Here is a 21700-nt window from a genome sequence, read left to right as displayed (position 1 = left end):
ATGCAAAAAATCCTTTTACGATCTTCCCCATCTCTTTCAGCTGTACACATAAATTACCACTCTGATCTTCCAGAGGACCAGTTTTGTCCCTTGCCATCATTTTGCTCTTAGTATATCTCTTAGGATTCTCCTTCGCCTTGTCCGCTAGAGCAACCCTCATGATTTCTTTTAGCCTGTTTTTTTTCTGAAGTATTCTCTTGTGTTTCTTATACTCCTCAAGTACCTCTATTGTTCTTGCTTGCATATACATACTATGCACCTTGTTCTTTTTCTTAATTTAGGCCTCAATATCTTTTGAAAAACAAGATTACCCAAACCTGTTATCCTTGCCTTCTATTCTGACAGGAACATACAATCTCCGTACTCTCAAAATTTCACTTTTGAAAGTCTCCCATATCAAGTACCCCTTTGCCAGAAAATGACCTGTCCCAATCCACACTTGCAAGATCCTTTTTGATACCATCAAAATTGGCCGTTCACCAACTTAGAATCTCAACCTGAGGACCAGACCTATCCTTTTCCATAATTAACTTGAAACTAATGGCATTATCGTCACTTGATGCAAATGTTCCCCTACACAAACTTCTGTCACCTACCCTACCTCATTCCCTAATAGGAGATCAAGTATCGCACACTCTCTGAGACTTCTATGTACTAATTAAGGAAACTTTTCTGAACACATATGACAAACTCTTTCCCATCCAGCCCTTTTACAATATGGGAGTCCCAGTGAATATATGGAAAGTTAAAATCACCTACTATCATAACCTTATATTGCTTGCAATGGTCTGTGATCTCTCTACAAATTTGCTCCTCCAAGTCCTGCAGACTGTTGGGTGGTCTATAATATAATCCCATTAATGTGGCCATACCTTTCTTTTTCCTAAGTTCTACCAATAAAGCCTTACTAGATGAGCTCTCCAGTCTGACCTGACTGAGCACTGTTGTGACCGTTTCCCTGACAAGTAATACCACCCCCTTCTCCTTTAATCCCTCCTGCTCTATCATGTCTAAAACAACAGAACCCTGTCACACTGAGCTGCCAGTCCTGCCCCTCCTGCGACCAAGATTCACTAATGGCTACAGTGTCATAATTCCACATGCTGAACCATGCCCTAAGCTCATCTGCTTTTCTTAAAATACTCCTTGCATTGAAATCTACACAGCTCAGAACACTAGTCCCGCCATGTTCAACCTTTTAATTCTTGACTTTGTATGTGGGCTTAACAACATCTTGCCACACAACCACTAAACTATCTGTTCTGGCACTCTAGTTCCCATCCCTCTGCAACTCTAGTTGAATGTCCTACCCCCTCCCCCACAACCCCCCCCCCCCCGCCAACCTTCCCACTAGGATATTTGTCCCCCTCCAGTTCAGGTGCAAACCAACCTTTCTGTACTGCTCCCACCTTCCCTGGAAGACAGCCCAATAATCCAGAAATCTGAAGCCCTCCCTCCTGCAGCATCTCCTTAGCCACGTGCTAAACTGTATGGCCTTCCTATTTCAGGTCTCACCAGCACATGGCATGGGTGGCAGTCCTGAGCTCAGAACCCTGGAGATCCTCTCCGTTAACTTGGAACCAGACTCCCTGAAATCACTTTGCAAGACCTCATCAGCCATCTTACCCATGTTAATGATACCGATGTGGTCCATGACCTCTGGCTGCTCACCCTGCCACTTCAAGTTGTAGACTTGATTCGAGATGAGATCCGAGATCTCAGTTGTCCCTGACCCTGGGCAACAAACCATCTGGGAATCTCATTCTTGTCCACAGAACCTCTTTCTGTTCCTCTAACCAACGAATCCCCTTTCACTTCAGCTCACCCCTTCTCCCTCCACCTTTCGTTCTGAGCCACAGAGCCAGACTCAGTGCCAGAGACCTGACCAGTGTGGCTTTCCTCTGATTGGCCATTCCCCCCAACAGTATCCAAACTGTTGTTGAGAATATCCACAGGGGTACTCTGCACTGGCTGCCTATCCCCTTTCACCCTCCTGATGGTCACCTAGTTACCTGTGTCCTGCACCTTGGTTGTAACTACGTCTCTGTATGTCCTGTCTATCAACCCCTTGGCCTACCGAATGACCCAGAGTCATCCAGTTCCAGCTCCAACTCCCTAACACCGTCTGTTAGAAGCTGCAGCTGGATGCACTTCTTGCAGTTGTTTCAATCGGGGACACTGGAGGTCCCCCTGCCTTCCCACATTCCATAAGACTAGCATTCCTGCCTCTTGTCTGGCATCTCCACTGCTCTAAATGGACAATAAGAAATAAATATAGAACAATAAGCAAAAAAAATCTACCTATGGACTAGCCTCGATGAATCAAAGCCTCAACTCCCCAATGCAACACTAGCCCACTCACACAATGGTCACTCCGTTTAAATCTAACTTATTTTAACTGGCCCTTGACAAGTGCAATCCAATGTCTCCTCGGAACTGTGCCGTGCAATATGTGCCGACTGTCCCCGCTCGCAACTTTTAAACTCCCTCCCTCTATGCAATCCCATGTCTCCTCGGTGACAGCGACGCGCAAAATATGCCGACTCCACGCCAGCCTCTTTTAATCTCTCTCTCTCTCTCTCCAATCAATCCGGTGCCTCCTCGGGACCGTGGCACGCAAAATGTGCCGATTGCCCCCGCTCTCTTCTTTTTAAACTCAATCTACCTCCAAGCAATCGGTGTCTCCTCGGGACTGTGGCGTGCAAAATGTACCGGCTGCCCCCGCTCGCAATTTTTAAACAGTCTCTCCCTCCAAGCAATCCAATGTCTCCTCGGGAATTGTGGCGCACAAAAAATGTGCCGGCTACCCCCGTTCGCTTCTTTTGAACTCTCTCCCTCTGTGCAATCCCAAATCTCCTCGGTTACTGTTCCGCGCAAAATGTGCCACGCTCGCTTCGTTTAAACCCTCGCTATCTCCAAGCAATCCGGTGTCTCCTCGGGACCGTGGTACGCAAAAATATGCCGAATGCTCTCGCTCGCAACTTTTAAACTCTCTCTGCCTCTACGCAATCGAATGCCTCTTTGGGTACTGCGGCGCGCAAAAAAAAATGCGCCAACTGCCCTCGCTCCCTTCTTTTAAACTCTCTTTTCTGTCTGTCTGTCTCTCTCTCCCTCTCTCTCTCTCTACGCAATCCAATGTCTGCTCGGGTTATAAATACGCCGACTGCCCCAGCTCACAACTTTTAAACTCTTTCTCCCTCTGCGCAATCCAACATTTCCTCGGGAACTGTGGTGCGCGAAATGTGCGGACTGACCCGCTCACTTCTTTTAAACTCTCCATCTACGCAATCTGGTGTTTCCTCAGGACGGTGGCGCGCAAAATATGCTATCCCCGCTCGCTTCCTCAAACCTACTCTACCTCTGAGCAATCCGGTGTCTCATCGTAACTGTGGTGCGCAAAATGTACTGACTGCCGTCGCTTGCTTGTTTTAAACTCTCTCTCCCTCCACGCAATACTGTGTCTCCACAAGACTGTTCTTATAGATGTTGTTATAATCTTGGTTAATAGACCAGATAGAGCGGTTTATCCGCTGACCATCATTATCAGTAACTTTGTACGTTAGTCAATGTGGATCTAAGACAGGTTTCCCCTGGGTCTTTCCAGGGCCCACACTAACGATGGTCGGTGGCAAATTACCCCTATGATGTGCCATTTGGTTTCTGAACTGGAGCTCAGATGGATCCGATTCAGCCACTGTTTACATCTTAGGTCAGGGATCATTAGATGTCTGAATGCCAAAAAAAAATTAAGGATTTGGGATCAACCAGCAAATATGGGATAGAGGTGGAAGATCAGCAATTACCTTTCTGAAGGAACAGCATGCGTGAAGCGCCAAATGACTTATTTTTGCTTCTTAAATAAGAATGAAAATTGATATAGGACAGCAAGGGCTGTTGTGTTTATGGATGAAAAGCACATTGCTGAATATAATAAGTGACACAAAATGAATGCTGCTGTTTACTATTTCAGCAGATCTGTTATATCTGTCCACTAGACTGCCAAGAGATTAAATACTTGGTTCATTTTTCTGCAGTCTCTGATCAACATATTATTTCACAGGATTTAAAGCACATTCGCAAGCATTTTCATTCAACTTATTTGCCTTTTTTTTCTTGCAGATGAATTGACCTTAAATCAGGCTAAAATCTGATTGCCCCATTCCTTCATCACACATACAATGGATTTAATGGTAGTGGTTTACTTTTAGCAAAAGCAAAAATTTTAGATGATGTACCTAACGTAACTGGACAAAGAATAATTAAACTGAAAAAAAAGCACAGAGGAGATCCTTGAGAAATGATCTGTAATAATTGAAGTGTGGACTGCGACGTGTGATTTCACTAGGCAAGGCTCTATGACATATGACCAAGGATGCTAGATTCCTTTGTATGTGTGAGTATATCCCTGTAAAGTTGGCTCTGTTGCAATGTGTTCTGTTGCATGGGAAGGATGCATGCACTCAGTGTGAATTCCAAACCAGAAATAAACACCAGCCTTAAAAGGCTCCCACAAAGTACAGAAAAACTGTGAAGAAGACTGGCTTGTAGGAGTGACTTCTACAAGAAATCCTTTCTGCCATTAACCTGAGGATACTTAAAAGAATGGAATGTTCTGGTTTACATACCTCGTGAGCCTGTTACTGTTTGTTTATTCTTTACATGTGTACGTATTGTATTCCACCTTCATTCAGACCATGTGAAATTGGACTCAAAGTTTCCACGAGGTGTGTAAAGTTGTCAAACTGTAGTGTTCATCTCCTTTTAGCAAGGGCTCCTTTGAGTCTTGGTAACTTATCAGTCACCACAACTTTAGTGAAAAAAAACACATCTTATTTCTTCATCTTGCTCCAAGTAGTGCATTATGCATATTCAGAGGGCTACTGCATTGAGAAGTGCATATACGAACCTTGATAATTTGTGTTAGCTGAGGAGAAAATGGGTACTGAAAAAATAAATCTGTGACTCAAGTCAGTCATCAAGGAAGGCTAGTTCAATGGAATGCAACAAAGATGCCTCCTTTACAGCTGAAGGTTATGCTTAATAGAAATGACAAATGTACAAATACCTAAAGTTATGTCATTTAAGTGCCCCCACCTCGTATGATATGACCACACTTTTACTGCTATGGTTGCCAGTCTCCCTGCGATTTTTAGTAAGAAGATACGATCCAGATTTAGTGATATCTAGTCTTTTATAGGTTAATGTGCACAAAACAAGATTTTAGCAGATTCAGCATGATTATATCTCCTGAATATATCGTTGGATGGGTGATATTGGAATTGCAAAGGTCATTCTGCTTCAGGATAAATTGATTCTAATCTTGGTGTATAGTATGCATTACCTTCTTTGCAAAAAAGAATGCAGAGAGCATCTAACCTATAATTTAATACCTGAAAATATGCTTGAAACAGGAAAGCAATTAGAAAGGTCAATTTCTCAAGAAATTATACCAATTTGCAGATAGCAAGCGTCTAATTATTTGTCCCACCTAAAAATTACCCTCCAATTTCTCTTATGATGCTTACTGATTAGGGCATGATTTCTATTTCTGTTCACAGTTTATATTACTATGGTGCACCTAAATTAGAGGTTGAATATCAATGAGAGACAGTTTTCCATACCTTTCTTACAGATCCTAATGGTTCCATGAGTGAAATATCACAGCAATAGTTTATTCAGTTTCCTTTCCCTCTCCTCCTCATTCAGGGGAGAACATCTGGTCCAATAAACTCTTATTCAAAGTTGTTAACATCACTGCATCTGTTATCTGCCTGTCCTTCAGTAACTATTGGGTATCTGGTGGAATTGGCCTCACAAAATGTATGTCAGAATGTTCACTCAAGAGATCATGAAATGTTTAACTTAGATGGCATGCTGTAACATTTTTGTGTGCATTGATCTAACAATTTCAGTGTAGCAATAAAAAGCTGGAAATGCTGGAAATGCAGATCAGGCAGCATCTGCGGAAGGAGAAACAGCTAACATTATGGTGAAGGACCTGGGAAATTCTGTTTCTCTTTTGACAGATGTTGCCTGATCTGCTGAGTATCTTTAGCATTTTCTGTCTTTAATTCACTGCCGTTATTTGATTTTCATTAACTGTATCATAAAAGCTGTGCAGCAAACGAGTCCAAGTCAGAACCATTGCAAATCTGGTTGGATCAATTGTATTGAAAAGTTTGGCTCAAACCCATGAACTGGTGTGTTTTCTTGAAAAAGTAAAGAATCTTAGCACCGTATGAAATAAGAACCACAAAGCAACAGGGTGCCATATTAGTTAACAGGTTAATGGTTTAGTATGAAAGTCCACTGAAATCTGTGTTAACAGGAGCAGTATCATTAGCAATAATGCACAGTGCAGTTTTAAGTGTGTCAAGTCTTTTTGATTTTCTTTGCCCTTTGTGTACCAAAATCTAAGAATCAATTACTATTATTGACATTTTATTCAGTAAATAATATATTTTTTCTCCCAATAGCAGATTTCTTCCATTCATTTCATGGCGGGGGGGGGGGGGTTGTATTGATTGTGACATGTTTAATTCAGCACTGGCTAAGTGTAATCTCCCAGCCTGTTGGCTAGGTAGACTTGAGATTCTCTCATTGTCTCCTTCAACTCTAAAGGAGTCCACAGGTGCTGAAAGAGATGATGCTGACTTAGGCTCACACCACCTCTGGGCAACAGGACTTTCATGTGGCAAGTTCTATCATTAGCACCTTAGTGGGAATAGGGCATCCAGACTTGTACATTTGGATGCATTTCCAAGTTAACCAATTATTGTACATTGTAAATGATAACAACTTACTCCCTTTATAGAGTGCACATATCGAGGATGTTTGTATTCCAGTGTAATCAGTCTGGAGCCCCAGACAATTAATAGACCCATCCAAATGTTACATATTACTGATCATTTCCTCTATTGATTTTAGCAATTAGAAAACCATGTGCCACCTGTATTTCCAATATACAATCCAGAATCCTCACTATAATTACGGAACTTGGAAACAATCTCTTAGATTTTAATTGTGAACCAGCTGTGGCTTGCCTTAAAAGAAAATGTGCAGGACAAGAACTGAACTTGTTTTGGTTTCTATGTCTTTGGCTGTCCAAGTAAAACCACTTACCTAGATCTCAAAACACCATGGTAAGATTTCTCTGGATTTTGAAAACAACTTACAATTTATATTAGTGCCGAGTTTCTTGTGAGCATTAAACCTTCCAATGTCTACTTAGCAGAAAACCATAGGTGAGGGCACAGTTGTATGAAAACAACACATTTTAAATTAACTTGCTGGACTCCACTGTTATAATTTGGATTATATGACAGCAATAAGCTGGACGAACTCAGCAGCACACAAAAATATTTCAGCACAACCATTTTGATTCAAGATTATGGATATTTTAGCACCAATAAATCATCAAAGTACATTCCTCCTCCCCCCCCAAAAAAAACAAGATACCTCAGCTTATTCAGTCATTGTAGCAAATAAGTAGGTGCTACTGTAACCTTGGACTTCATTGCTTTTGTGAAATCTTGTAGACTTTTCACTTTGGTGTTTCCTCCCATACCCAAAGACGTGCGTTGCCAGACTACGGACCCACAAGAGAACACAGATGCTGGAATTTGGAACAAAAAGCCTCCAGCAGTTTTTATTTTTGCCTAGGTTAGTATGCTAATTGACCTGGAGATTGTACCTGGTGTAGAGGTAAGTGGTAAAATCTGTGAAAATTGACAGGAATGTGGAAAGAATAAAATGGTTTGAGTGTGGAATTAGTGTATGTGGGTGCTTTATCGTTAGTGTGGATCCGTTGAGCTCAAGGGCCTAATTAGGCTTTTCAGTTTTATAACTCAAGTACGTGGTAGGTCACGCAGGATGTCTGAACAGAAAATCGTTACTATTTCAGACTGCTGACCTTTAATCAGAACCTTGCTGAAAAACGTAGAGGATCAGAGATGTTCCAAAGTAATACTGAAAACATGGCAACAGATAAAATTGAGCAGAGAGGTGGTATCAGAGTAAAGTGGAACACAGAATGCAATTGTACAAGAATTCAACAGTTGAAGTATGTGATTTCTGATGGCCAAGAGGAAGAACAAAAACTTTCTGTTGAAGGACCCAAGACTGAGAAGGATAAAGGGAACTATGGGTTAGAACGACTCTGAGAGAGAGCTGATCAGGGTTGTTGGGGTGCGGACAAGACCACGCATGGGCATTACGTATGGATCTCAGGATGTAAAGGGAATAGCAATTCAAGAAATTATATCCTTCAACAATAAAGTGTAATCATTGGTGGATCCAATCCTTAGAGATGGAATTTCATTTGTAAGACTGTGGAATAACAGAGTCGGAGACAATTTTTAAGAAAACACACATAGGTACATGAGCGAACTTTGGTCAACAGTTTATCGGAAACAAGAATGGAAACCAATAAAGGTGAACACAGTAAAGAAAACAAATGGAAATTCCATCAAACAAAGCAGCAAACCATCTTCGTGGTGGACATTCATTCCTGGAAGAAAAGCAGCAGTGAATTTAACAGCAATTAGTTCTGATGAAGGGCCATCAGACGTATCGAGTATTCCTCTTCTCCATGGACCTGTTGATTATTTCCAGCATTTGTATTTCAGCAACTGAAGTTACTTTGGACTTTAAGTAGCTTTTTAAATTAATTGCGTCCTTTCAAGGATAATGCAAGAGAAAGGAAAGTCATCACTAGGAATTTTATAAGAAATACACTATATACATTAAGCAAACTTTCTTAACATATTCCCATTATACTAGAAAACATTACATTGTACATTGTTCCTTGTTAAATGAATTGGGTCATATCAAGGTTCTGCTGTACAAAAGTAATTGCTTCTACAAACCCCATTTCCAGAAAAGTTAGGATATTTTCCAAAATGCAATAAAAACAAAAATCTGTGATATGTTAATTCACGTGAACCTTTATTTAACTGACAAAAGTACAAAGAAAAGATTTTCAATAGTTTTACTGACCAACTTAATTGTATTTTGTAAATATACACAAATTTAGAATTTGATGGCTGCAACACACTCAACAAAAGTTGGGACAGAGTTAAAATAAGATTGAAAAGTGCACAGAATATTCAAGTAACACCAGTTTGGAAGACCCCACATTAAGCAGACTAATTGGTAGCAGGTGAGGTATCATGACTGGGTATAAAAGTAGCGTCCATCAAAGGATCCGTCTTTGCAAGCAAGGATGGGTCGTGGCTCACCCCTTTGTGCCAAAATTCGTGAGAGAATTGTTAGCCAGTTCAAAAGGAACATTTCTCAATGCAAGATTGCAGAGAATTTAGGTCTTTCAACATCTACAGTACATAATATTATGAAAAGATTCAGAGAATTCAGAGACATCTCAGTGCGTAAAGGGCAAGGGTGGAGACGACTGTTCAATGCGCGTGATCTTTGAGCCCTCAGGCGGCGCTGCCTAAGAAACCGTCATGCTACTGTGACAATTATAGCCACCTGGGCTCGGGAGTACTTCAGAAAACCATTGTCACTCAACACAGTCCGTCGCTGCATCCAGAAATGCAGCTTGAAACTGTATTACGCAAGGAGGAAGCCATACATCAACTCTATGCAGAAACGCCGGTGAGTTCTCTGGGCCCGAGCTCATGTCAGATGGACCGAAAGACTGTGGAACCGTGTGCTGTGGTCAGATGAGTCCACATTTCAGCTAGTTTTCAGAAAAAACAGGCGTCGAGTTCTCCGTGCCAAAGATGAAAACGACCATCCAGATTGTTATTAGCGAAAGGTGCAAAAGCCAGCATCTGTGATGGTATGGGGGTGCATCAGTGCCCACGACATGGGTGAGTTGCATGTATGTGAAGGTACCATTGACTCTGAGGCGTATATTAGGATTTTAGAGAGACATATGTTGCCATCAAGGCGACGTCTCTTCCCAGGACGTCCATGCTTATTCCAGCAGGACAATGCCAGACCACGTTCTGCACGGGCTACAACAGCGTGGCTTTGTAGACACAGAGTGCATGTGCTTGACTGGCCTGCTGCCAGTCCAGATCTATCTCCTATTGAAAATGTATGGCACATCATGAAGAGGAGAATCAGACAACGGAGACCACAGACAGTTGAGCAGCTGAAGTCTCATATCAAGCAAGAATGGACAAAATTTCCAATCGCAAATCTACTACAATTAGTATCCTCCGTTTCAAAATGATTAAAAAGTGTTATTAAAAGGAAAGGTGATGTAACACATGCCTCTGTCCCAACTTTTGTTGAGTGTGTTGCAGCCATCAAATTCTAAAATTGTGTATGTTTACAAAATACAATTAAGTTGGTCAGTAAAACTATTGAAAATCTTTTCTTTGTACTTTTGTCAGTTAAATAAAGGTTCACGTGAATTAACATATCACAGATTTTTGTTTTTATTGCATTTTGGAAAATATCCCAACTTTTCTGGAAATGGGGTTTGTATTTAAACAATAATGAACATCAGGAAAGGCATCTGCACTGGTGCATTTCTTTTCAAATACTTGTCATTTATACATTAGACTATTACCAAGTTTCACAAAATTTCATTGAACTTTAGAGAGGATATGCAAAAAGGTTTAGGAATTTTTTTAAAAAAATGTAACATCCACAAAGCATTTATTATTTGTAAAATTGCATTTGGAAATTTACTTCCCCTACCTACTCTCCCCACATTAACTAATTAGTGTCATAATCAACGCTTGGCAATGGAAAAGCAAGTCTGGTCTGAATTCCTACTTCCCATTACTATCTGCTGATTGTGTGGCTACAAATTAGGTACGGTGTTGAAGTCTCAAAATTGAAGCCATTGGGCTTCTCATGAGGAATTGCTGTGTGAGTAAGGCACAATAAGGGTTTCCTGCTTTGAAACCAGAGAATATACAAGGTGGGATTGGAGAAGAGAAGTGAGAGTGAGAGATCAAACCCACTCATCAACAATAACCATCTAAAAAATTTGGTTACAGGTGTGTTAGTGCTCACTCATCACATAATTTTAAGGAGAAATGTGCTTATCCCTCCTAGAGTTGATGAATTTAAATTTTTGCACATACCTGCTTGAAGCTATACACGGCCACAGAGGTTCCCAACCTGGGGTCCATAGACCATTCAGTTAATGGTAAGGCTCCCTGGCATAAAAAGGTTGGGAACCCCCGCACATCTAAGATGGAGAGAGAAGGAGGAAATGGATGTAGTACAGAAACCTATGTGAAAGATAATTAAAAATGATAGAATTAAACAACATTAAGTCACATAAGGTATTAATTGTGAAATGGCAGAGTAAGGACTTGTATTTTGAAGACACAAGAGGCTGCTGATGTCAAAATCTGGGAGGGAAGTGTCGACTATCCATTTCCCTCCATAGATGCTTCCTGACTTGCTGAGTTCCTCCAGCATTTTGAGTGTGCTCCAATATTTTGAATCAGAAATAATCAGCTTTCGGAATTATCAGGGAAACTTTAGCCTTAGAGCCCTGAACTGGTGCAACTCCAGTCTCATAGTAATGTGGCCAACTCTGAAGTGCAACTGAAGATGAGCAACAAATACTGACTTTACCAGCAACATCCAAACAACAAACTTTTATTTATAAATTTAACTCCATGGGATTATCATGTTACTCACACTGAAGATTCATTAGGAATTCCCCCCTTAACGCTAAAGCTCTCATCATTTAGAACTTCTAGCATAAATATGTAAATCATTCACATCAGAGTGAAATGAGTTCTCATTTGATACATCATCTCCAGCAGAAGAGATGACCTCAAAAAGTGCCATCAGCTTCAGTTGACCACTAGTTTTGTCTTGAGGATCTATTTTAACACGCCAACTTGTAAATTCATTACATTGACTGAAGGAGCTGTGGGTGACAGGAAATTAATTACATTTGAATTCTACAAATAATTAAGACTGGCTAACATCTTGTACCATTATGGGATGTGTATGTGGGTAGAGTGCAACATTACAGTGGCTGATGTTTACACACCTCATGAGGAGCTGGAGCAGAACATGCTACAGTTAACACTGTGGTATCAAATCTAAAATGTGAAGCACAATTTTACCAGACATGATCCTCAGCACTTGACAAATGACAGTTTCTTTTATCCTCTTAGAACTATTAGAATATTGAACAAATCTTTCTCTTTATACTTTCTGCTGAATTCTCTAACGTGCTGCTTGCTACCCTGTTTAATTTATTTCTATTTATAATTTTAAAAAATGATTAATGATTTTCTTAAAGAGCAAATCTGAGTAATTTTATCTTGTGATTCAAATCTGTGCTTGAAAATACATACAGTCCGTTGGCAAGGGCAGAGACGATTCCATTGCTTACTGTGCTATGCCACCAAACAGAAAATCATCAAGAGCTTGTAAGGCAATTGCAATTTGGATAAACATCAAATGCCAACTTTCTGCCTTTTTTTCTGTATTGCTTCATTGCTCTGGTTAAAAAAAAGGGACCTGATGTAATCCGCTGCTTTCAAGGAGATATCGCTGGTCAACAATCCTAAAAAAGGATCATGGCAAATCAACCATCTTTCAGTGTTTCATCAGAACAAGAGAAGAAGTCAGATGGGAGAATTCACAGGAACATTTGTAGCTTTTTTAAAAATTTCTTTCAAATTGATCTGAACTGTATTTATATTTATGCAATTGGCTGAATATGCAAAAGTAGCCTTCTAGTTTACAGTTGTTTTCTAGGTAACAAGACTACTACATCAATTCTAATATATTGGATTTGCCTTTGCAGTATGTTTAAGCACAAAGGTCACGTTCCCTTGACCAGAGACAGAACTAACTCTGTGACAGTGTGCACCCCACGAGAGTGACACTGTGATACAGCTAGTTACTGTCCGAAAAGCATTGGAGCCAGTTTATCAACATCTTTACCCGAGGTAAGATAATTCATTAATTAGTATATCCAATATTTTCCCTTACACTTTTCACTGACATGATCAGACAATTAAGGCAGAAACAAACAAATTAAAACAAGGTACAAGCAAGTATTAATTATTACTACACAGTAAACTGTGCGTCAGGAAGAGAGAGAGGGGAAATGACTATTGACTAATTTCTGCGGCAGTTTTCAGGGCTTGCTATCAATCAGACAAATCAGTTTTCTGGACAGAGCTTCATAGTACTTGATGGTAAACTGCTTTTCAAGGTACCTGCATGTGAATGATGCAGAGGAATTGGCAAATAAATGCCTGGCTCTCACTAATGAGGAGAGGTTCACAAAACTGGGCATCGTTGGAATAAAAGGAAATTTGACTGAAGTATTTCAAGCCATGGTTAATGCACAGCAGTTCTGAGTGTGAGCGTGTGAAGCAGGGAGGGCAAAAGCAAAAAACAATTTAGTTCAAAGCTGAACCAAAGCCTAGCACAGTGGTGGACATGTGCAACAGGCTCCCAATTCAGGGAGAACAGGACATTGATTCCACTGAAGTTTATTCATCACAATAATCTTGCTGACCTCCTTGTAAAAAAAAACAGAATATAGAAGGCAGGGTAATTCAAAATAGAAACTACTGAAGTAGTGTTTGCAGACCTCATGTGCTGATGCTGGCTTTAACCAGGATAAATTGTGTCCCACTCACACATTCCCATTCCTTTCCCCCAGTCAAGGTCAAATAGATTTGCGGTATGATTGTTCTGACACCAGAATCATGGTTATCTATCAGTTTGAAAGTTATTTCTGAGGGACAAGAAGTGATCTGAGAGTCTAATCCATTTACTACTTTACCTGCCATTCCCCCTGGTGTTCAGTGAGATGTAGAGAGAATGACAGAGAGCCCTGCCAAAAGGTTCCAGCTCGAAACGCCAACTGTACTTTTTTTTTCCAATAGATGCTGCCTGACCCACTGAGTTCCTCCAGCATTTTGTGTGTGTTGTGGAGAGAATGGGCTTGAATATGAATTTTTTTTATTAAAACAAAGGTGAACTAAGTGAACTAAGGGCACATGATGCTTCAGACCAAACTTATTCAGCTTGCCATACATCTAAAACAATCACAAAGCTATACAAGATGCACTACAGTTAAAAATAAAATCCACCCCCCTCACTATCATGTTCATCTCAGGGCCCATTAACTATGAGCTCACATTTGCTCGATCTCAACCACACTCAAACTCTTAGCCACTGCAGATTTTTTTTTTTTAAAATGTGATTCACTTTGTTACACATGGGACTGACATTAACCAAGTATAGTCTGTAACCTAACATGAATTCAATAAACCTTAATTCATAATTGGACAAATAGATCCTTGGATTGATAATTTATACACACAGACACCTTGTCAAATCACAAAACAAATGTAGTTGCGAAATAAAAATTCAAAACACAGGAACACTTAGTTGGTCAAGTATTATCTGAAAAGAGAGATTATGAAATTTGAGGAAATCTGTAATTTTTTTTCTTCAGGAGGTACTGCTGAATATTCACATTTTCTGTTTTTATTTCAGATGCCCAGCATCTGCAGTAATTTGTTTCCAGATTACTACAGGTGGGTCCCCAAGCCTGCAAGCTTCAGCTGAATTTGCAGCTTCTGTTGCCTTCTTGCTCCCACAGCATAGTTTTGTGATCTGCTACACAAGTTGATGGAGTCAAATTTTAGATTTACCCCTAAAATGGCCCTCACATTTATGGTTCCTGTGAATTAGAATCACCATGTTAGCCTCTTACTTCTGCTCCTCATCACAATTCAAACGCTCAGACAAAAGCAAAATGCTGCAGATGCTAAAAATCTGAAATAAAACAGAAAAATAATGGAAATGCTCAGTAGGCCAGACAACATCTGTACAGAGAGAAAGAGTTAATAATTACGGTTGACTGCCTTCCATCAAAACTGGGAGAATTTAGAAATCCAAACAAGAGGAATTCTGCAGATGCTGGAAATTTTCGGCCTGAAACATCGACTGTACCTCTTCCTAGAGATGCTGCCTGGCCTGCTGCGTTCACCAGCAACTTTGATAAAGAATTTAGAAATCAATAGGTTTGAAGTTACTAAGAAAAGTGGAAGGACATCTATAACACATTAAAGCTATTTTTCTAAAGCGTTTCTCTTTCCTGATTCACAATAAACAACAATTACATCCTGGTTATTGTAAACTATAACATTTACATTTCATATGCACAATCAGTAAAGGCAAACATACACTACACATTTGTCACATTCTTGGCTGTAGTTACCAGATTCTGGTATTCAAAGAGAATAAGGCAAACACAGACCACCAAACAAGCTGCAATAAATGAATACTCCAATCATTTCCTGACATTTTAATTTTAGGAAATTTTTCTTTACACTGTTACCCTAAGTGTTCCCCTTTTTCTTTTTATTTGAAAACACTTCAAGTTCTCACATTTCACTTTGTTACATTAGCTTTTTTATTTTAAGCTAGTAACTTTCAAAACGAAACTGAGACTGGTCCTGCCATTTGCTTCAATACCACCAGGTGGCAAAACAACAATGCAGTTTTGCAGACTGGGCAAAAATACTATCACAAATCTTTTATTGACACTCCACATAAAAGCTGGAATCGTGTTAGTTCTGTTGGATAAAAATTAGATTTGATTCACGCAGCAACTGCAGAGTTGTTTCAGCTGTGTGAGAAAACAAGATTACCAAATAGACTTCAACTCGGGCTCAGTAGAGGGATTTTAAAATCTAAATGCTCAAGACATTCAATGAATGCCAACTTCATTTCAAACCTGCCAGTCACACAATTCCCACTATAAAAAGTTTCACAATTTTCCCCACACCCAGAATGCCAAAACTGCTACTTCCCTGAGCATTTTTAAGTCACACTGCTGAGAAGGCTGTCCTAATATCAGAATGAGTTTTATTTCTGTGTAATAAATGTATTTGATTTTTTTTCTCCATAGATTGCAACATTTTCTGTCTCTGTGCGGGTTGCACTTTCTTTTGCATGTTAATGTACTGTTGATTGCACACAATTCCTCATCTTGTCATTCTAGTTTTAAAAAAACCCTAAATAAAATCTGACAAAGCAATGCTATCTGCTATAATCGTTGGCAAGCTGATTTTATGACCAATTCTTTGTAGAAAATATCACTGCATGGATTAAATATAATTAAACTCTGGGACCCAAGTTTCTCAAGATTTCAACTGATTCGAAGAAATTGTAGGAGTTTTTTTATTGCATTTATCCAGATTGTTAAAATACAAGGCAAAATGGATTGAGTCACTGTGATTACCTTTACCTTTCACCTGCCTAGTTGCCAGCTTTCAACTAATAGCAGGTTAATGAAAAAACTCTTCTCAGGCTTCAAGCCAGTTACAGGTATCGATTTTAACTGACGTTTCGATGACAAACTGCCATCTTCATCAGTGATGATGCCTGGGTAAGTCAAGTCCAGTGGTACTTATACCCCTGTCATCCGTCCCTCCTGATTGGATGAGAACTAACCAATTAGGTGTCCGCTCTCCCACCTTGTTTACATTCACTTTAGGTCAGTTGGCGTTTGCAGAATTCCCTGTCAATGCGGAGCAGCGTTTATCAGCTAGACGGGACGCACAGTGGAAACCCACATCAAGGAGCAAAGGAGGTGTATCTGTTTGGGCTAGCCGGAGAAATTAGCGGTAGCAGAACATTGCACTTGCAATGGCCATAGGGTTGACTTCGACGGCACAAAACTACTTTGCCACGCTAACTGCTTTTGAGGCCACCTGGTAAAGGAAGCCATTGAAATAAAACTGGAGGAAAAGAATTTTAATGAAGACGAAGGTCTCACTCTAAGAAAGAACTGGAATTCGATTGTAAACAAGGTGTGAGAGTGGAAACCTGATTGGATGAGGGCCAACCAATCAGGAGGGAGGACTACTGGGGTATAAATACCACTGGATTAGACTTACCCAGGCATTATCCCTGAAGAAGATGGCAGATTTTGTCTTCAAAATGCCGGTTATAAAATTGATACCCGTACCCGGCTTGAAGCTGGAGAAGAGTTCATTTGTCATATATGCTGGAAAAACACTAGATCCTTTTTTAATATCAGGTTGTTGAAATGATTCAGAATGTTCTTCTAATGGAAGATTAAAGCTTGAATCCCCTATCTGGTGGCTCAGGTTAACAAATAGCCTGACACTGTTTAAGTGGAACAGTATTTGCTTCCAACTGTGGATCATGGAACAAGATACCTTACACGTTTCATTGATCAATGTAGAACAGTTAACAGTTGGTCTTTGGATAAACAAACAGAGTAGAAAGGGACTTTGGATTAGTAGCTCTTTCTTGCTCATAATGAGCGGTATAACCAGCTATAGAATCTAACTATATTACCAACTAGGTTAGAGTGTAGCACACAACATTTTTGGAGAAAGCTTCCACACTACCAGCCTGCTCTGCTCTCGTCCAGTTGTAGGAGTCAAAGAACCTGAAAAGTTGAATGCCTTTTTTGTTTTTAACAGTCAGTTTTAAGCTGTCTAGCAGCTTTCAACTTGTGTCAGTTTTCTCTCCACTGAGCAATCGACATCTGACTCAAGCATAGTGGGGGGGGGGAGAGATAAAAAGAAACGAATCAGCTCAACATTGATTGATGTTTGATGCCCACAGTTTTCCACATGTAATAAAAAATGCACTTTTTCTCATTAATCTTCCTCAATGACAAATGAATAGATAATTACCAGTACATTAGCATCAATTTGTAATGGCTCGAGAATTCCAAGATAATAAATTTCTAGACATCAACTAAAACAAGTCTGCTTGAAACAGACCCAGTTTATAGATGTTACTTAAAATAACTGATAGATTTCCTTTTTCTTTAAAGCTCTGATTCATCTGAGTAAGTTCAAAAAACAAGTGACACTTCTCTTTAGTGACAGTTAATCAGTACTGTCGGACACTATGACTGATGGCATTGAAGATTATGACTATTAAGCTTCAGGGCTTGTGGAGAAAATTTCTGGCTTCTGCCCTCCTGCTAATGAAACTGGAGCTCTAAACTGTAGCCACTCAACTCTATTCTTTACACTCTGATTTCCCTCTAATTCAGGAGGCTGCAACATTTGGAAACTACTATATGATGACATTTGCCTTGGTGAATAAATTTTAAATTTGAATCTGTCAGTATTAACAACCTAAATTAGCAACTTAAATGCTGTGCCAAGTTAAATACTACTCACAACAGTAATACCCACCAACATAGCCCATGAGAATAGATGTGGACCTCTCTGTCAAAGGTTCAAATAGTTTGTTAACTTCTTTGGTTCTGTCTGCAGAACTTATAAAGGATACAATGCAGAACGTCAGTAATTTAGGCTTACACGTAATGAGCTGATCCATGAATACAACTTGTTTATCTGCACAGCTGAAACCACCCATTTTCTTCATGTTTAGTATAACTTATTTCAGCATTAGGTCTCTTACAGGACCTGGAAGACTCCTGATAAAGCCCAACTTCCCCTTTTGAGTCCCATCTTTATTTCAGGAACTAGAGAGAATGAGCTTGAACATTAAAACATTAACAAAACAAACAGGCAGGATGACAAGAGATCAGTGAGATTTAATTCCCTTTGACATCTGTGTTTTGTTCAATTGTGTAAGTTTACAATCTTCCATTAGTTACAGCACTTCAAGAACATTATGGAACTTGCAGTTACAAATGTTACAGGATCTTGTTTTGATGGACTCAACATCTTTCAGTGGTAGCCATGTAAAATAACATTTAGTGAATAGCCTTAAGTCATTAAAAGCTGCAAAGATATTAACAGTGTTAGAAAGAAGAAAATGTTACCAAGAAAATGAAAGGTGAGATCAAAGAACAGCATGTCTTATCAATGCAGTAGTTGAGACAGCGAGAAATGCAGCTTTTAAAGTAATCGAGAAACCATTCAAATGAAGGAAGATGCTGATCTCCGGAGAGTGTGGAGGTCAGTTAGGAGAAGTTCAATGAAGCATGGGGCTTCAGATCACTGTCACAAAGGAAGCTAATTGCAATTTTGATAAGGCTGATTTCATTGACATCTCTCATGGTGGTAAGCATGGTGCCTCATGCCCCTTCACTGCACTGCAATCTACATCACTTTCCAATGCTTCTCCTCAATAAATCAACTTAATAGGAATTGCTCGTGCTTGATTCTGTCCTTAACTAAGCAATCAGTTTGAATGCAGTCACTTCTCTTTATGTCTTTAGGATTAATGCTGATTTTTGTTTTCTGGGAAGAGCCTGATTAATGGCAGCTTTCCTGGGAATGCTGCAACTACTGGATTCTCAAGAAAAATAGAACATTCACATGCAAATTTTTCTTCCTGAGTTAGCTAACCAAGAACAATTAACTAGACATGTGGAACAGTTCTGATCGCTCTCATATTTGATATCTACCCATGTAGCGCAAAGGTGGGCTGTAATCTGCTGATGATATGGTTAGATTTAATGACTAGTTATGCTGCTCATAAGCAGCTCAACTGTTACTTTATGACTCAGCTGAGTTCACTTAATAGGAACAGGGAGAAAATCATACCATTGCTAACAAGCAAAAACAATTATTTACCTGCCACTTCCTACAAGATCCTACGGCACTGTGCACAACTAATTCACAAGTTTAAGATGTGAGGATAGCTCCTGTATAGCACAAAAACAGTTTGCTACACAATGCTTCCTGAGAAAGCCACAAAGAATTTAGTGCAATCACCCCGCTTTAAAAAATTTATATCCAGTGAATAAAAGTTCAGTAAAATTAATTATACCCAAACATATTAAATTGATTTTCACAAAATACTATACAAAAAATGGTGTCTTATATTTCTTAATGTTTCACCCTATCAGTTGAAGGAAACATTTATATGTTTACTTCAAACAAGTTAATTCCTCAATTAAAAATCTGATGTAACATTACAAAGTACATCAAAATTTTTCATATTTACTCAGTATAACATGAATACTTTAAAAGGTGACAATTCTGTTATATTTATAACCAATTTAACCATAATTTGACCCAGTACATGTCAAAGAAAATTTAATTTCAATATTTAGAATGTAGTGTTGATTAGTCACAGTAACAACTTTTCTCCTCTTCATCAGAATATAAAATAATTCAGGAAGTTACCAAAAATATATTTTTGTTTATCTTCACACATGTTCACTTTGTCCAAGGTCTGGCTGGTTAACAAATTCAATTATTTTTCCAGCTTTACTCTCTTCAAATATTACAATCTATTTTGTAAAAAAGATAAAAGAAAATAGTAAAAAAAAGCTGTGCAAATAAGGGAGAAGGGTGGATCGTGATGCAGACTTAAATAAAAGACGGTTAAAGCATATTACTTCTTAATGAAAAATCACCTTGGATTTTCTGTCAGTAGATCCTGTGCATGAAATTCCCTTTCTTTGGACAACACTTCTTGGTCTGTGGCTGACAGCAGCCATTATTGGCTATGACTGATTACCAACTTGGGCTCTGATAACAGAGCAAAGCCATAAAGACGTTCTAATTTAAGGCAGCTCTTCCCACTTTAGTTTTTTGAAGATGCAACATTCTGAATATTGCCCCACACAGAGAAATTTCCATTCTATTTATAGAATATTCTTTTAGTTCACCATGTACACTGCAGACATTTCTATCTCAGCATTAGATTGTGCACAGCAAATCCCACAAAAGGCAAAGTAAATTATCCAGATTTGGAGGGATTGGCTGAACACAGTTGTAAGTTCAATTGCTAAGAGAACATGAGATTTTCTTGCTCAACTAGTGTCAAACACCCGAACAGGCCGCGGTTCAACAGTGAACTTGAAAGGCAATGCAGCAGCGTATTGCAAGACTAGGTTAAATTGTGCTCTTTAAGTCTCAGTTGCAAGACAGAATCTTAGCCTTCTACCTCAAAGTGCTACCACTGAGCTAATATCTCTGGCACTGGACTTCTTCTGCACTTCCACGGGGATTAATCAAAGCCTTTTTCACAAAATGCAGAGGGTGCATGAAAATAATACAAAGTTTTTCTTTGTTTTAAAAGTTTTTGTTAAAAGGTTTTGGCTAAAGGGAAACTTGAATAACCTGATCATCAAATCCTCACATACTTTCACTTCTGGGCTATTCTGCTCTAAAATCTTAAATGGCAGCCAAAGACAACAAAGTTAGAATCTTGCAATGGATGTGAAATTTGAGTCATCCAATTTCTTGCAAACATGACTCTCAACTGTCACTGCAATAAGAATCCAACATTTGCAGAAATTGTTGCCATCAGTTTGTCTTACCTCATTGTTGCCATGCTGTACCCATGGAGCAGGTAAGTAAAGTGTCTTTTGTGGCCCTATATCCCAGTAGCGGCCCAAGTTCAATCCATTCACAAACACCACACCTTTTCCCCAGCCCTAAAATACACACCAGAAGTACATAAGGACTTGGTTACAGATATTTAAAAAAATACAAACTGCTTTTCAACTAATGTTGGAGGGTAGTGAACTGAAAAGAACAGAATTATAAAACCTATGTGGCTCACCAATACTATTTGGATGAGACAGGGGATTATCTGCTGCCCCCACCAGCTTTGACTTGCACACAAGTTAAGCACACTGATGTAGTTAAATTTCCCTTGAAAAGCCTTGGCAAGACATTCAGTTGCATCAGGATCACTACAAGGACAAATCTGGACTGGCCACACAGCATAACTCAGGTGGTGAATTCAGACATGCAAAGGTCAGTCACAACGAAGAAATCCTTAACATATTTGAAGACTG

The 21700-nt window shown here is 39.4% G+C and overlaps 2 protein-coding genes across 6 annotated transcripts in view; one reads left to right on the top strand and one right to left on the bottom strand.

Moving 5' to 3' along the window:
- Nucleotides 1-21700, top strand: part of LOC134341026 (galactosylgalactosylxylosylprotein 3-beta-glucuronosyltransferase 1) — a 208162-nt gene that overhangs the window by 181290 nt on the left and 5172 nt on the right. For 3 of the 5 annotated variants that reach the window (XM_063038748.1, XM_063038746.1, XM_063038749.1), the window contains one exon: nucleotides 4120-8923. The exons of the other annotated variants lie outside the window; for them this stretch is intronic. The gene's annotated coding sequence lies outside the window, so the exon portion shown is untranslated. Of the gene's footprint in view, nucleotides 1-4119; nucleotides 8924-21700 lie in introns of those variants that run through there. 5 annotated transcript variants of the gene reach the window in all.
- The window catches only part of glb1l2 (galactosidase beta 1 like 2), a 75819-nt gene continuing 72606 nt past the window's right edge, over nucleotides 18488-21700 (bottom strand). The window contains exons 18-19 of the mRNA XM_063038745.1: nucleotides 21218-21334; nucleotides 18488-20182 (exon numbers count right to left, since the gene is read on the bottom strand). Coding sequence (XP_062894815.1) covers nucleotides 20099-20182; nucleotides 21218-21334 — 201 coding nt within the window. The 3' untranslated portion in view covers nucleotides 18488-20098. The remainder of the gene's footprint in view (nucleotides 20183-21217; nucleotides 21335-21700) is intronic.

Source organism: Mobula hypostoma, chromosome X2 (genome assembly GCF_963921235.1).
Source record: "Mobula hypostoma chromosome X2, sMobHyp1.1, whole genome shotgun sequence".
NCBI lineage: Eukaryota > Metazoa > Chordata > Chondrichthyes > Myliobatiformes > Myliobatidae > Mobula > Mobula hypostoma.
Note: the sequence above shows the minus strand (reverse complement) of the source record. Positions and strands in the feature narration are given on the sequence as shown.